This window comes from Danio rerio, chromosome 7 (genome assembly GCF_049306965.1).
Source record: "Danio rerio strain Tuebingen ecotype United States chromosome 7, GRCz12tu, whole genome shotgun sequence".
Taxonomy (NCBI): domain Eukaryota; kingdom Metazoa; phylum Chordata; class Actinopteri; order Cypriniformes; family Danionidae; genus Danio; species Danio rerio.
Window position 1 is genome coordinate 29,065,034 of NC_133182.1, and position 17,181 is coordinate 29,082,214.

The 17,181-nt window shown below is 34.1% G+C and overlaps 1 protein-coding gene across 2 annotated transcripts; it reads left to right on the plus strand.

The window, feature by feature from the left end:
* Positions 1–5: 5 nt before the first annotated feature.
* On the plus strand, positions 6–17,159 carry cog4 (component of oligomeric golgi complex 4). Of its 2 annotated transcripts, NM_001039823.1 has the most exons (19): positions 6–155; positions 334–416; positions 2,274–2,388; positions 2,462–2,636; positions 3,114–3,307; positions 4,889–4,994; positions 5,083–5,240; positions 6,623–6,681; positions 6,772–6,905; positions 8,378–8,496; positions 9,049–9,215; positions 9,924–10,101; positions 11,904–11,966; positions 12,375–12,491; positions 13,930–14,022; positions 14,156–14,239; positions 14,317–14,418; positions 14,503–14,631; positions 14,722–14,990. In NM_001039823.1, the coding sequence occupies exons 1-19, from the start codon at positions 21–23 to the stop codon at positions 14,854–14,856; spliced, it is 2,346 nt and encodes a 781-aa protein (NP_001034912.1). In that variant the 5' UTR covers positions 6–20; the 3' UTR covers positions 14,857–14,990. The 2 variants fall into 2 exon arrangements, 1 of the variants encoding a protein (NP_001034912.1); XR_012382485.1 differs by lacking the exons at positions 11,904–11,966; positions 12,375–12,491; positions 13,930–14,022; ... (2 more) ...; positions 14,503–14,631; positions 14,722–14,990 and adding an exon at positions 16,683–17,159 and having other exon boundaries at positions 9,924–11,044.
* Positions 17,160–17,181: the final 22 nt, after the last annotated feature.

The window sequence follows — 17,181 nt, forward strand, 5'->3', positions numbered from 1 at the left end:
TGTGTGTATGTGGGGCTGTCATGGAAGAAGCAGCTTCACCGGCTCGTCGTCGCGGTGGTCCGGCGGGGGTCTCCGCCGTGCAGACCGACACTATCGAGGCTCTAACTGAGCTGGAGGATCTGGAGCGGGTCTACGCGCAGCTGTGTGCCGAAGAGGTAAATATTTACCAGTGGAAAAAGGGTGTGCTCGTTACTTCAGGGACTACTATGAAAACTCTTATCATGTGTTCTAGATAGTGTTTGACATTTAAAAAAGATTGTGTGCGTCAACAATGAGATTTGGAGTGTTGACATACGCTGGCATGAACTGTAAACAAACGCACCTCTCTGACAGGCGGAAGTGCAGGTGGAGTTGGACGCTCTTGTGGGACAACAGAACAACATCGAAACAAAGATGCTCTCCCTGCAGAGGATGGGGTGAGTGCTTTTGATTACAGCTAACCTAACGTTTCACCACAACAGGTGTCCTGACATTTTATCTTACCCATCAGAATTATGCTACCAACACAGTATTTGAATGGTTCTGATGTTGGGGTAAGGGATTAGGTAGGTTAGGGCGATATTACAACTTCATATCACACTGCTCCGCATTAAAAATCTGGTAGCAAAATCTGATGGTCATCGAAATGTGCTACTTACTTTTTGAATGGGACGTAGGACAATCTGACAACACAAGTCAAATGTTTGAAATCAGTAGTGTTGGTGTTTTAAAAAGATTTTTGTCTGTAGTATTGAGACCTGTGTGTAGAAGTGTTAAAATATACATATATAACCTGTGTATATATAGAGAGAGTGGCAACAATAATTGACCATAGGAAACAGAAATCAACATATTATAATGACTTCTTAAGGATTGTGTTAAACACAAGAAAACAATTGTTTTAAAAAGCAGCTTGTTTCCAAAGCTCTAAAAATTTTAATTCTAAAAATTACAAACTGTTGAGCTTCATAATTTTTGTTAAAGCTGTGCTATAGTACCATTAAAGAAAAAGTATTATTCATCAAGGACACATTAAATTGTTCAAGAAAGAAAGTAAATATATTTATAGAGTAAATTCAAATAAATGCAGATATTTTTCATCTTTTTTTTCATCAAAGTATCCTAAAAAGTCCAATTTGTCACAATCAATTTGTTTTCAACAATAATATGAGGTAGGAAAACCTATTTGTAACTTTTTGTAATTATATTTAATTAATACCCTAAGGCAGGGGTGTCCACACTCTGTCCTGGAGGGCCAGTGTCCTAGAGAGTTTAGGTCCAACCCTAATCAAACAAACCTGAAGAAAGCCTATTAAGCTCTTATTAGGTATACTAGAAACTTTCAGGCAAGTGTGCTGAAGCAAGTTGGAGCCAAAGTCAAGCTAAAAAAAAAACTAAATCTATATTTAGAAGTCTTTATTCTTCAGGCTAAAAGGTTAATTTCTTTAAATTGGAAAACTGCATACACCAAATATAGGATGTTGGCTTAAAGAAATGGTTACGAATGTGACTATGGAAAACATAACCTAAATATTCATTTATTAATTTTCTTATCGGCTTAGTCCCTTTATTAATCTGGGTCACCACAGTGGAATGAACCGACAACTTATCCAGCATATGTTTTACGCAGCTGATTTCCTTCCAGCTACAACCCATCATTGGAAAACACACTATGGGGAATTGAGCTTATTCAATTCACCTATACCGCATGTCTTTGTGGGGGAAACCGGAGCACCCGGGGGAAACCCACTCGAACACAGGGAGAACATGCAAACTCCAGACAGAAATGCCAACTGACCCAGCCAGGGCTCGAACCAGCGACCTTCTTGCTGTGAGGCGATTGTGCTACCCTCTGCGCCACCGTGCTGCCCAACATATATTTTAAGAGATAAATAAACAAACAATGTTTTGAGGTATTTGGGGGTTCTTTTAAACTGGGAAATGTTGTTTTATTTTGTTGTTTTTCCTTGTTTAAATATTTGTCATTTCTCTGTAGTATTGTCCATATGTTTAAATGAAATTGAAAAAATAATTATTACAGTCATCACAAATGGCGGAGTGGCAATAATAATCAAGCAAAATAGAACAGCAATTATGTGTGATTGATTGACACTTTCAGTAATACATTTGTATTATTTGTAATAAATGTATTTTTAAGCTTTAATTATGATTTTACTTTGTTTTGATCAAATAAACAGACATCTTACTGTTCCCAAACATTTGACCAGTAGTGTATTATATTGCAATAAATAAATATGTCAGTGTGCTGATGATAAAATGTGTGTGTACCTCAGACCCAACCTGCAGCTGATCGAGGGAGACGCTGTGCAGCTCTCTGGCATGATCAACTTCACATGCAGCCTGGCAGAAAATGTCAGCAGCAAAGTCAGACAGCTGGATCTCACCAAGGTGCCAACATCATTTTCATGATCATAGGTTTGTGTCAAACAGTCCCCTTCAATTTTGTGTGGTTCCTTTTCAGAAAAGGCTGTACCAAGCGATTCAGCGGGCTGATGATATTCTGGACTTGAAATTCTGCACAGATGGTGTTCAGACTGCCCTGCGGAATCAGGACTATGAACAGGCCGCTGCCCACATTCATCGCTACCTTTCTCTTGACCAGTCTGTGATCGAGCTCAGCAAGCAGGGTGGAGAGGGTGAGCCATTTTTTGACTCCAAGATGTTTTTTTTCCTGCGAGTAGGGTTACCTTTGCAAATTTTGGTTGAAATTATTGTTTTTAAAAATATTGTCTTGCCACAATGGTGCTTTTGTGGGAGAAATTAAATAAATGGTTTGAGATGGTGGTTGTTGCTGAGCAAAATTTAGAAATTGATTTTATTTCAGTAACCACATTTCTTGCATATTGGTGAATAATCAAGGATATTAAATATGCTTGCCAAAAATATATACTTTATTTGATTTATTTGGAACTTGAAGGCAAATAAAAAATGTAGATTTATTTGAATAATTAATGGGATTAGTAAAAAAAACAGCTTAAAAAGCTAATATTTTAGCTGGTAGTGGTGAATCTGCGTAGAAATAATGTACAATGTGCAAATCTTACTCACAAAGGTACTCAAAATCATGTGCTTACATTATTGAATTATTTCTATGTGTGCTATACATTGCACAGGCAGTGCAGTTGAAGCCAGCCTTGCGTTGCTTCAGGAGGCAGAGCGCAATCTGAAGACACTGGTTACCACTCGTCTGGAGGAAGCAGTTGCCACAGGCGACTTGCCTCAAGTTGAGCGCTTTTTCAAGATCCTTCCTTTACTAGGACTCCATGAGCAGGGACTTGCACGCTTTGCTCAGTACCTTTGCAGTCAGGTAGGAGCATGTATGCATGTCCACCCTACATTACAGTAAAAATTGTTTGGTTAGACTATATGGGTTGGAGTATTAAAGTCGCCATGAAATCAAAATTTAGAATGTTTATTTGCTACCGCATGTTGTTAACCTTAAATGGATAGTTCACCCAAAAGTTTCTTTATTCTGATATTCTGATATTGTAAAGGAAAAAAACAGCCATAGACTTTCATGGTGTTTTTTGGTTTTTACAATGGATGTCAACAAATGTTTTTTTCCCCCTTACATTCTTCAGAATATCTATATGTTTTGTGTTCAACAGAGGAAAGAAATTCATAAAAGTTTAGAACCATTTGAGTATGAGTAAATGATGAGGAAATTATATTTGGGTGATTTTTCTTTTGTAAATTAACAATTAATCCATGCAAGTTATTCCACTGAAAAAAAAACTTTTTTGTTTTGGTAAAATAATTAAAATCTCACCATTTACTTCTGTTCTGGAATGGCAGTCTTTCTCCGATCCATTATTTTGCTGTAGCTGAATGATGAGATCAGGAGCACAAAAAATAAAATCCCACCACCTACTCGGTATTCTATTTTAATTGAAAATACATCATCATAGGGGTGCACTGTTAATCAAAGGTGGCTTTTTATGCGCATTTGGTCAGTGAAGCCAGTTCTCCAGCACCTGCTTTAAGATGGAGCATGCATGTCTACTAGCTATGGTTTACTGACAATCTACAGAAAAAAACTGGGGATGATTTAATCGAAAATAATCATTGAATGCATCTCAATCAGCCCTTGTTGTTCAATAGTCAGTGCACTGATCAGGGCATCAGGCAATTTTAAGTGCTGTCCCAACTGCAAAATTCTTTCAGTGCACTGAAACGTTTGCGTCCTAAAAAGTCCCACAATACATTGATTCGGAAGCATGAAATATGAATCACGTGACCCAAATCATCAAACAAAATGACAAAAGAGAGACGTTTTTCTAAGATAAATGCATTGTTTTTTATTTTAAACATGAATGAACATGGCTAGATAGGTTTATAAATATCTGTTAAACAACTGTAATTGTATAATGGTTGTAATTTTGCTGGTAAATTTTTTAGCTGAATTGCATATTTAAAAACATGGTAAAATTAATAAATAGAAATTATCTGTATAAATTACAGTTTTGATTATGTACAACGAGGACATTCTGATGTCACACTCAGTGTGTCCCAATATTTAGTGAACCAAGCTCATCACTGTCTTTATCTGTTCCTGAATTAGTGCACACAACCTACTAAAGAATGACCTCGGAAGCTAGGGTGATGATTGAGATGCTCCCATTCTGTGATTTGACAGCTGTTTGCGTCATTTTACAGAGTAAACAGTAGTACAGTACAGTAAATTTTACAGTAAAAATTACAGTAAATTTACAGAGCTTTGCTTCCTGGACAAGCTCTGCATGACAATCACAGCTTTTGCTAAACCGTGATTTCGATTTAATTACAATTTAACATGCAGCCCTAAATCATCATACTAGAATTAAAGTCTGCAGCAATGTCCAGAATCCCACAGAATTGAAGGCTAATGTGTTTCTCTCTTCTCTTTTAGTTGGCCAGTAAGGCAGAGGAGAATTTAATCTTGGCCGTTGGCTCTGATCTCGGTGAACGCAGAGCACCTGTGATCTTTGCTGACACTCTTACACTGCTGCTCGAAGGTACGATGCACAGTGTTATGAATGCAAACAATATTTGTAATGGACTGAGAAGAATAGACATCAACTAGTATTTGTCTGTATCTATTAGGCATTGCACGCATTGTAGAAACCCATCAGCCAATAGTGGAGACATACTATGGACCGGGCCGCCTGCACACACTTCTCGCGCACCTTCAGAAAGAGTGTGACAAACAGGCTCAGAAAATAGTGGACAAATTCATCCAACAGAGGGATTACAACAATAAGGTTTGTGTACAGTTTGTATCCACTGTTTCTGTGTTTTTGCAACATGCATAAAAAATTCATTTTTACATTTTACTAGATTTACTAACAGTTTGCCCCAGTGCAAACCTACTATGGCATTTTTCTGAATTAATAATGAAAAGGTGCAGAAAGGTTTAATTTTATGTTTGACCTTATCGCAAATAAGTTTCCTTTAAACACAGAATGTAGGATAGGACAGTATTTAAACAATTCACGCAACAAGATTTACTCAGGCTTGCATCAGTCAGTTTACTGAAATGTGCCATTATGTAACACAATATTAAATAATATAATAATAATATTAATATACACATATGGTGTAATAGTTGCTCTAGGAGGAGAAATGCATTGATAAAAGGGACACAGTTTTCTTTATTTGTAATGCTTCTTAAACTTTATCCCAATACTGCTGCTGTTTGTAAATTGCATTAAAAATGAGTTGCTGTGTTGTTATAATTATCAAATTAACTTTAATTTTAAAAGCCCCATAAAATTAAAATAAAAAAAAATTAGATATTAGTTTCAGTCTGTTAGTTTTAAGGACATTTATATGTTGGTTTGCTCCAAAACTCCCCCAAAAAAAGTGCACCAAAATTCACTCATTTAGGAGATATAAATCTGATATAAACTTGAAAACTTGCAGTTTGTCATTTCCATCTAATTAGATCACTGATTTTTTTATGTCGCCTCATGCTTCAGTTTCTCATCAAATCCTGACCAATCATATGCTCTCTAACGTCTGACATGTCCCTCCTCCTTCAAAACACTTCTAATTTGCTTTTCATTTAATATGCTTGATCTCAACCACTCACTGGTAGAGCTGTGTTAAAACAAAAAAAGATATTTGCTACTTATTCAAAAGGGGAGGGGCTACTCTGTCCCACCTTCTCTTAATTTTTTAGTAAAGATTACGTCAAACATGGAATAAAACTACTTATTTTAAAGCACTTCATGGTACCTTTTATCAATATCACTAAAAGAAGGTAAATTTGCTTCCAAAGTATATTGATTTAACAATCTTTAGACATCTTTTCTGAAAAAACAAGGCTAAAGTACAGAAGTATTGTAAACTTTTTTTACATTGCGATCAGAAGGTAAGAAAAACTGTTACTTTCATATTATAGTAATTGGGAACAGAGTTATTGGTGACACTTTATTTTGATAGTCCATTTGAGTATTAGTAGACTGTCTGCTTCAGAAATCCTTTAAAATGCTTTAAAACTTACACAAACCCTATCTCTGCTACAAGATTTTACCTACCATCTTTGCTTTTATGGAATTTCTTATTCATAATAGTGTCCCTTGTTTAGTAAATATCCCATGGTGTGAACTTTCCTGTAAAATAAATGCATTTTTCCTAATAGTTTCAGGTTGTCCAGAGCAACATGATGAGGGGCATGACTACGGATAAGATCGAACCCAGGTGCTGTCTGTGTTCTAGTTCTGTCATCGAAATTATTTGAGCATTTCAAGAATGTGAATGGTTTTATTTGGGGTTGTATGTTTTATCTAGAGACCTGGATCCTGTGTTATGTGAGGTTACCTTAATGAACTCAAGAGCTGAGTTGTATTTCCGATTCTTGAGGCGGCGTATAGTCGCTGACTTCGAGGTTGCAGATGCCATGGCGGATGAAGCGGTTATACAAGGTAACACATAATTTGTTTTTGAGCGCCAGATCAACATATTATAATATTTATTCTACAAAAGGCAGATTTCAAATTTTCAAATGTATTACATATGTTAGTGCTGTCAATCAATTAATCGTGATCAGTCGCATCCAAAATTAATGTTATTTTGAAGGTATTTCCAAAGTATATATTTTTGTACACTGTATATATTTTTGTGTATTTAAAATGATCCGTGCCAGTACTGTATAAATTGCTTGTTAATATTAACAGATAAATATTTATATTTAATACAAAGTTCATTTTTGTATTTCTTTTTTTTTTATTGCAGTTTCCAAATTTACATAGAGATGTATGGTACATAGGGCACAATGCAACCAAACATAGAAATTCAGAAATTGTACAGATGAAAGATAATGTAAAATACAAAAATCCCATAAATATTTAAATAACATGAATGATTCAGGGACATTATAAGAACAATCAAAACAATACACTCATAATTTTTTTTGGTTATCATCGAAATGAAAACAGATCAAACTTATTTGTTGCTTTACAATTACTATTCAATTGTGTACTGATTGAGTACTTTTTTAAAACTATACGTACGAAATTGAGAGACTGGTGCTTTTAGCAGGTTAAATGTTAATTTTGAATGGATTTATTTTTAAATAAGTATTATTCTTCTCACTATTTTTTGATAATTTATTATTTTTACATAAAATAAACAATATAAAATTCACATCTTTCTGATTACTGTACAGTCTATATTGAGTCTGGTTTTAATGGGAGAATATATTCTACCCTTTTTCTCAATATCTCCTTAAACTCCTGTCTGTAAACAATCATTTATTGATGGCCTCTCCATTTTATAGATATCATACGTTATTTCAAACCAATCACTAAATTGAGGTATTTTGAGCTGTAACTATTTTTGGTTATGAATTTTTACAGGCTATCAGCAAATTTTTCACCAGTTTTGTGTTAGATTTTTCTTCTAACATAGGATATTTGAGGCCCAAGTATAGTGTTGATGAAGAAAAACCGATGGGGAAATGGGATATAATCTCTAAGCATTTATGAATTTCTTGCCATGAATTTTAAACATTTCCAGAGTATGTGTGTATAATTCGCTTCATTTGAGCCGCATAGTCTCCAACAGACTGCATTTTTGTTTAGTATCTCTTCTGCTCAGGGCTGACATATTTTTTGTATTTCATGTACAGAATGTGTTCGTATTTATACATATATATTCACAGTGTGCACGTAAATAATATGTAAACCTTTACTTCACTAGTTTGACAGCACATATATTGAATAACACAGCCAGATTTAATTGTAATACTCTTGTTGGCTACACAAACTAGACATGACTGCAAAAAAACAGTGCTCAATGCATCCACTGATTTATGCTTATTATTACTTCGGTGGAATTTCAGTTTAACAACATTTGCTTGTATTGTTTATTGTTGTTTGACTTTTTTTATTTCTAGAGCATCAGCAGAGTTTAGAACAGTTACTGAAGAATTGCCAGCTGAGTCGCACTATGCAGGAGCTGATTGGCTATTACATTCCTATGGAGGAGTATTACATGAGAGAGTCTGTCAACAAGGTGCTTCGTGTATTCAGTATATAAATCTAGACTTTCATGTGTGAATGTACATTATACTCCAGTTACGAATGTTAACCGTTCAAATGTTTGGAATTTGTCAGTTGTTTTTAAAATGCAAAGAAGCAGGAAAGTAATATTTAAATAGAGATACATTAAAATACAATGATGGTAAAGAAATTACCAGTGTTACTATTAAATATTTTTCAAGTAAAAAAATTTTGTATAATATTCATTTATTAAAGTGGTATCATGATTTTTACAAATCTTTTAGGCTGCACAATACTTTTCAGTTGTGATGATACTTTCCAAAGCTCCAAATCACCATGATTTGTTTAGGATTGTTTGACTATTGGAGATAATGTTATGCAATCATAGAAAAACATTATAAAGTAAAATATATTCTAATTAAAAACAGCTAAATTGTTGTTTAAATAAATGCTAACCCTGATGAGACTTCTTTCAAAATAAAAATAAAAACATTGTAACACCTTAAACTGTGCATCTTTTTGGCAGAATGAATGTACTTATGGAATGTTTAATATGATTTCATAGGCCGTTGCGATGGACACCGCTGAGGTGGGACAGCTGAGCTCAAGCGTGGTGGATGATGTTTTCTACATTGTAAAGAAATGCATCAGTCGGGCACTCACCAGCAGCAGCTCTGACTGTGTGTGTGCCATGATCAATCATGCAACCAGTGTTCTGGAGACAGACTTCAGGTACATAGACATACACCTACAGTTATCCTTTTCTTACCGTTGTCAAATAACATGTCTTCCTCACCATAAAATGTGTTTTATTAGAATGTAAAGTTTTTTAGTAGAACAACTCCTAAACAAGATTTTATTCTGAGACCACTTGGATTGATGTTTTTACAAATATATCCCTGGAAATAATTTATTATAAGTTTTATATTTTATATGTTTACACAAGTATTATGTATCTTAATATAAGTAAGTTATTTAATCATGTATAAATATAATGTATATACTGTAGTTTTTTATTATTATATTATATTTTATTTTATTATGTTTTAAAATATTATATTATATTTTATAATATTACATTATATTTTATAACATTATGTTATATTGTATTGTATTCTAATATATTTTATATTATATTATTTTATATTATTGGATTATATTATATGTTATTATATTATATTATATGTTATTATATTATATTATATTATTGTATTATATTATATGTTATTATATTATATTATATGTTATTATATTATATTATATTATTTTATATTTTGTTATATTATATTTTTATCTATATTGGTCAAATATGGAAATACTCATAAGTTGCCAATCTAGTAATAAATAAATAAACGAACAAACATCAAATAATGTGAACTGTTGGAAAATTCATATCTAGAAATGTTCTGTAAATTTTTTCTTCTATTTTCCTGTGTCCAGGGAGGTGCTAGTATGCAAGTTGCGGGCGGGATATCCCGTCAGTGCTCTGCAGGACCTGCAGCGAGGGGTCAGCAGTGCCGTCAGCCTGATGCAGAGCAGCCTGCAGCAGGGCAAGATAACGAACCTCACACAAACCCTCGGCATTGAGAGCCAGGAGCAAGCCAAGAGCGCATACTTGGTGAGCATCCAGTCTGCCGACCTGTCTCATCTTATACTTTTATACTGTCAGTTTGATGTGTTTTCTGTTGTAGTTTTTGGAGTTGCTTTAATCGGTTTCCTTTGATCGTCTTCACAAATGTTTCTTGTTTGCTCAGTCTGAACGGACCCTTTTTACAAGACTGTTATGATGCGTTTCATCCGCATCTTAAATCCTTGAAAGCTTTTATTATTTAGAATTTTTTTTTTAAATGTATGAACATTTAGGTGTGTGTATTATATAATCTTGCATCAAATTACAACAAATGAATTACCGCTCATGCGAAGTGTTTCTAATGCAGCTGTCTATGGGGCAGGACAGTAAATTTGATGTTATTCTCTCTTCTGGCTGCTGTTATCAGTCTCACACTATTATTATTTTTCTTTTTCTGAAAGTTTTGATAACACCTTTGGGACGTTTTTCTTTTATTATTTCAGCAAATGGGATTGTAAAAAAATTAAGGGTTGTAGTCTCCCATTCACTGGGCTCTAAGTTTACCCAACTATGATGATTTCCGTTCCTGAAAACCCAGAAATATGAAAAGGGTTCATATTTAGCCCTTTTGTTTCATTTATCTGTTGTTTGATTGCTCATTTTAGAGTTTTCTGTTCCTTGTTCTGTATTTGCGCTCTTTATTAAATCTCCTGCACTTGGATTCTTCTCATAGTGATAGGAGAAACAAAGCTTTTCAAAACAAATCCGTTAAGTGACTGACTTCCTTTAAGGATTAAAGGATTGCTTCACCCAAAAATGTAAATTTAGTGCTTTATTCTTCTTCAGAACACAAATTAAGATGTTTTAGACTAAATCTGAGAGCTCCCTCATCCTCCATTGGATAGGATTTTCATGGTTACTTTTTTATTTCTTACCTGTACCTATTTTGTCACACTCTCACAAATTTTTTAACCTGATTGTTATGTTTGTGGCTGTTTAAAGGTCTCTCTCTCTCTCTCACACACACACACATACATATATACACACTATACTCCATATAAACACCAAAAGCTAAACGGTAACACTTTACAATAAGGTTCTTTAGTTAATGCATTTACTAACATGAACTAATCATGAACAACACATGTACAGCATTTATTAATCATAATTGAACATTTACTAATGCATTTTTAACATCTAAGTCCATGCTTTTTTACATTAGTTAATGCACCATGAGTTAACATGAACTAACAATGAACAACTGTATTTTCATTAACTAACGTTAACTAACATGAACAAATACTGTAGTAAATGTATTGTTCACTGTTTGTTCATGTTAGTAAATGCAATAATTAACATTAACTAATGAACCTTATTGTAAAGTGTGATCAGCTAAACTTTTTTCCACTGCAACTAATGATGAACAGTAAAAATGAATTACACATTGTCCCCCCTTCCCAACAGGAAATGCCTCCAACGAAGAATGCATAATTATATTTTGTGATGGCTTTGCTATTAAAATATGTCATTATAATTGAAGTCAATGTGGCAAGTACAGCCACAAGCATATAGAAAAGGTTGTAAATTTGCCCAGAGTGTATTCGAGTTTTTGAAAATGTGTCTGCTCCCCATGCTTTCCTGTCTACTCTACACTGTCCTGTCCAATTAAAGGTGACCCCCCCTCATCAAACCCACATCCATCAAGTGTTAAAATAAGATTTATCACCAAAAACCATTTCTTTTGCAGATGAAACGCAGAGAAAGTAAAATTAGAAATGAAGACTTCGAAATGGATGAGAACATCCCCAACAGCACACAAGTGTGAAAATAATGATGTATTTGTTTCTCAGGTGACCCTCAATAATGTGGAGGTCTGCAGTGAGAATATCAGCACCCTGAAAAAGAATCTCGAGGTCTGTGTCATTTTTCTTTTCTTTCAGCCAACCTAATAAGTACATACTCAAGTTATTTGCTCACCCTTATGCAACAATCCAATTCAAAATAATTTTTTCATGCATTTATAGTTGATGCAAATAAGACCTTTTACAAACCAATCTGTTGCATGTACAAATATATTTTCTACAATATTTAAATGGCAAGATTAAGATGCCACTTACTTACATTTTCAGACATTTTGGGTAAGATTTCATCAATGGCTTGTATATAGTAGTTTACTGTTCCTAAAAATTTGACATGCCACCCAGAAACCATTAATTTAGTCTTATGGTTCAACTAAAATATGTTGAATCTGTCTGACTAGTGCTGACACAGTGTTGTTCCAAGTGTCCTAAAATGCTTTCTTCTCTACACGTTCATCTCAGAGTGATTGTGCCAAGCTGTTCAGCCAGGGAGCCAGCTCAGATCATGCCAAGGAGAAGATCGACAGCTGTCTGTCGGATCTGGTCAACACCTCCAGCAAATTCAAAGACCTCCTCCAGGTCAGTGGCTATCTGTTTCTGTACTATCATTGAACAGTTAGGCGATAATATGCTTTTTAATTGTAAGCTTTTCTTTATTAATTGTGTTTTTCAATGGTTGAAATGGGGATTTTGTAACATTTTATTTGAATTAAAAAAATACTTGCACAAAGTCGGCATGAAACAGACGTTTTATTGTGATTTACAGTTGAAGAATCAAATATTTACAGTTCAACAATATCAATTATATTATCAATTAGTTATTTTTGTGTTTTTTATCAAAGCGAATATTTTTCAAGACATTTTAACCAATAATTGTTATAACTAATTTATGTTGTCTTTGCTATGATGATAATATATTAATTTTAATAACTATTTTGCAAATACTAATATTCAGCTTAAAGGGCTATTTAAATGCTTGATTAGGTTAACTAGGCAAGTTATGTTAATTAGGCAAGTAATTGGACAACAGTGGTTTGTTTTGTATCCAATCAGAAAAAAAAAATCTTTAGGGGGCTGATAATAAATATTGATCGTATTTTTATTTACTTTTTTATATTTTATTCCAGCCAAACTAAAAGAAATAAGACAATAGAAATAATATGAAAATAGGAAATACTGTGAAAAAGTGCTAGGTTAACTTGCTAGGTTAAGGCTCACTTGGGAAATATTTGAAATGTCCAAAATAAAATTTTACCAGAAGGCTAATCATTTTGTTGTACAGAGACAGAAATCAGCGTGTGAGCATCCAGGTCAATGTACCATGAAAACACAGCACAATATTGCCTTCTACTGTTCATGATTTCTTCAAGCGAATAGGAAATAGCTGTGTATTTTGCAAGCTACTTCTTGCTGCTTCTATAGTCATCACATCAATATACAGAATTATTTTAAAACGTTTAAAGGAAAGTCTCTCATTCCCTGTCTCTTTTTATGTCCACATTCAATGGCGTGTTGAAACAGCTTCTGAAATTAGAAAATAATTTACGCCTAATTTTATACTTTGGGAATTGCTTGGATCATCAACATGATTGTACACGACGGGAAGAAAAGTAGTTTTAAGGGGGGAGGGATGGTTACAATACTTCATTAAAGGTCATGGGGGCACATGAATTTATTCATAATATTGAAGTGCACACATTAATCATCACATATGACGTGTGGAGCTGCACATCGATGGATTTGCTCTTCAGTGTTTGGACTTTCAGCAGTGAAAATTAAACCACACTAAACTGAACTTCAACTCTGAAAACTGGACTAACATTTTCAATTTACTAGAACTTCTATATTAAGCTGCTTTGACACAATCTACATTGTAATAGGGCTATAGAAATAAAGATGAATTGAATTGAACATATAACACTACACTAGAAATAATCGTTGTAAATTTTAACTTTATGACCACTTTAAAAGGCAAGATGATCTTGTTTGTTTGTGCTAATGGTTTGTATATGTACAGGAGGGTCTACAGGAGCTTAACAACACTGCTATCAGGCCACAAGTAAAGCCCTGGATCAGCAGCTTCCTGTCTGTCTCGCACAATATTGAAGAGGTATGTGATAACAATACCATACCTGCTATTTGACAGAGTGAAAGCACATGTCTTCACCATTGACAATAACAGCAATGGAAATATTAACAGTACCTTCAATCATAAAGTTTTGTGTTATTTTTTTTTATCTTAGGAAGAGTTTAGTGAGTATGAAGCCAATGATCCCTTTGTTCAGCAACTCATTGTCCAGTTGGAGCAGCTTATGGCTGAGTTTAAGGTATATAATGTTTAATACACACATCTATTCATAAACACACATGCATACAAACCCGTTTATTAAACGTTTCTCAATAGGTCGGACTGTCACCGGTCATCTATGATACTCTGACTAGCCTGATGACCAGCCTAATTGCAATGGAGATGGAGAAGACTGTGTTCAAATGCACCTTCAGCAGGGTAAGTGGGAACCAACCTGCGTATAACATCTTAATTGCTTGAAATCACAGACATTCTAACAGTCATCTTCATTCTTGCTTGTAGCTCGGTGGATTACAGTTTGATAAGGAGCTGCGGGCTTTGGTCGCATACTTGTCTTCCGTCACTTCTTGGACCATCCGGGATAAGTTTGCCCGACTCACACAGATGGCAACTATACTGAATCTAGAGAGGGTGTGTGACTTTTTTTGCTCTTTGAAAATGTTTTCCTCCATGGCACTGGTCGATGGCTATAAGGATCGTGTTTGATTATTCTTCCTTCAGGTGTCTGAGATCCTGGATTATTGGGGACCCAACTCTGGACCTTTGACGTGGCGTTTGACCCCGGCTGAGGTTCGCCAGGTCTTGGCTCTAAGGGTAGATTTCCGCAGTGAGGACATTAAAAGATTACGACTCTAACAAAAAAATATATATATATACTTGAGATTTTTATCCTTGGTGTTTGGAGTACTTAAATGGAGGTATGTTATCTCAACATTTGTATACAAAATATTGGCCATGCTTTTTTATGTAATAAATGTATAACCAGCCAAGTTTTTGGCTCAATTTCTGTCAGTGAACTATTCTAAAGCTTGTACTTTTCTTAAATTATCAGCCCTTAGAATTAAAGGGGCTATATATCATAGACTATGTTTAAGATTCGAAGATGTTCCTGATTAGTATTGAAAAGGTTTTAGTGTAAAGTACTAACAAATGGGTTTTGAGACTATAATGAAACATAACAAGATATTTTTAGAATTTCTAGTTTGCCATTGACTGTGAAAGTCTGTAGAGGGATTTTCATTTGAAGCAGTGTTTTTAATATATATAACAAATGGACATTTACACACTACGGTGATCCTTCTCTGACCTCTAAAGATTTACAGTCTTGTCATCTGTTCACAGGATGCCATTAGATTGCAAAGCATGTGCAAAAATACCCACATTGCTACAAATCCAATTCATTCTCTCAACAGTTTTATTACTTTCTTTCTTTTAAATTGAGCAACACATTTTATTAGGGCTGGGGGAAATAGTTAAAAAAGTTTCAACTTATTTTAGATTTAGTTATTATATTTAAAAAGCTTTAAATTATTTTCTCCATGTTTCAATAAAACGTCAATTAGAGTTTGCATGAATAATTTAGTATACAGCTATATGGCTCTTATTTTCTTTTTACTAATTCATCATATGTAAACTCCTGATCACTGTTCATTTTTAGAGCTGTCAGCAGTATTTTTATTAAATCTGTAGTCAATGAATCGAATCAAACTGAGTCAATTAGCAGTAGTGGAAAGAGGACTGAAAAATCATACTTAAGTAAAATTACCATTACTTGCCCAAATATGTAGTAAAAGTGTTTGTTGTAAATATTACTCAAAGTACTCCGTTTTCATGCAATTTGTAACATTGTAACATTCTGTAGTGCATTTAGGTATTGTCCAGCAGGCACGCAACGCCATAAGATATTAATATTAGGTTAGGTTGTGATGTCAGGTGACCAAAATTCAATGTCTAGCCAGCGTCCAAGGACAAAGTCATTTTGATGTCCAATAACAACGTCAAATGGTGTTAATATTTGGTTGATTTTAGGTGGTGTTAGAAAGGGACCAAAATCCAACATTGAGCCAACATCTTCCACACAACGTCAAGCTGTAACATCATTACACGTTGACATTTGGTTGATTTTGAGTTGGTTGTTGGACATTGACGTCGGCCTGACATTGAGTTCTGACGCCAACCCGATTTTCATTTTCAAACAAAATGCAGCGTCGCCACAACGTCATTCTGACATCATGTTGACGTCTTGTGCCTGCTGGGTGTTTTTTTACTGCCATTTTGTTTACATCATCATACAGTAAACATTTGTCATCTCCTCATCAGTGACATGCATCTAAACAGTCTTTGGGTCAATGCGTGTAAAGATTTTGGACATCTTGGACACTTTTAATGCTTCCACAATTTACTGCAATTATAATTATAAATCCCCCATGTCTTTAGATAGTTTGTTATGATGCGATTTACCTTCTATGTGCAATCTGGATCAGAACCCAGCCCTAATATTCTGTTTATATATATATATATATATATATATATATATATATATATATATATATATATATATATATATATATATATATATTATTTATATATTGTTATTTTTTCCTTTTCTAGACAGAATGAAAATTAACCTTGACATGAGTATGCTGGGTCATTGAATTGCATTTTAATTGTGTGTGTGTGAGAGAGAGAGAGAGAGATGAGCAACAAGTTAATGGGTGGCTGCAGTTCACCTAACAGCCACCAGTGTTGCTAATAACAAAAACCCCAAAAGTAAAATGGTCCTTACCTTTAGAGATTTTTTTTCTGATAAAATTAAGAAGAATGTTTTTGACATATAGCCTTTGACTTCCATAATAGGATGGAAATACTAAAGTCAGTGGCTACTGGTTTCCAACATGCTTCAAAATATATTTAGTGTTCAAAAGAAGAAAGAAACCTCAAACATATTAAAACAAATGCTGGATTAGTAAATGATGACTTTTAAGAGTCAATATCATCTGCCCACAATATTTAAATGTTAGAATCATTGGTCAATTAGCTTCTATTTTACTGAAGACAATTCATAAATGTGATGGAAAATGTGCTACCACAAGAATAAAAACTAAAAGAAAAGTGTCTTACAAAAATATAACAATCATTGTTTGCTTAAATATCACACCAAAAAAAAAAAGAGTCTCACTC

Coding starts and splice junctions, on each gene's coding strand:
- cog4 (NM_001039823.1), top strand. CDS start 21: ATGGAAGAAGCAGCTTCACCGGCTCGTCGTCGCGGTGGTCCGGCGGGG. Junction 6,906..8,377: donor GGATGAAGCGGTTATACAAG/GTAACACATAAT, acceptor TTTTATTTCTAG/AGCATCAGCAGAGTTTAGAA. Junction 8,497..9,048: donor TGAGAGAGTCTGTCAACAAG/GTGCTTCGTGTA, acceptor ATGATTTCATAG/GCCGTTGCGATGGACACCGC.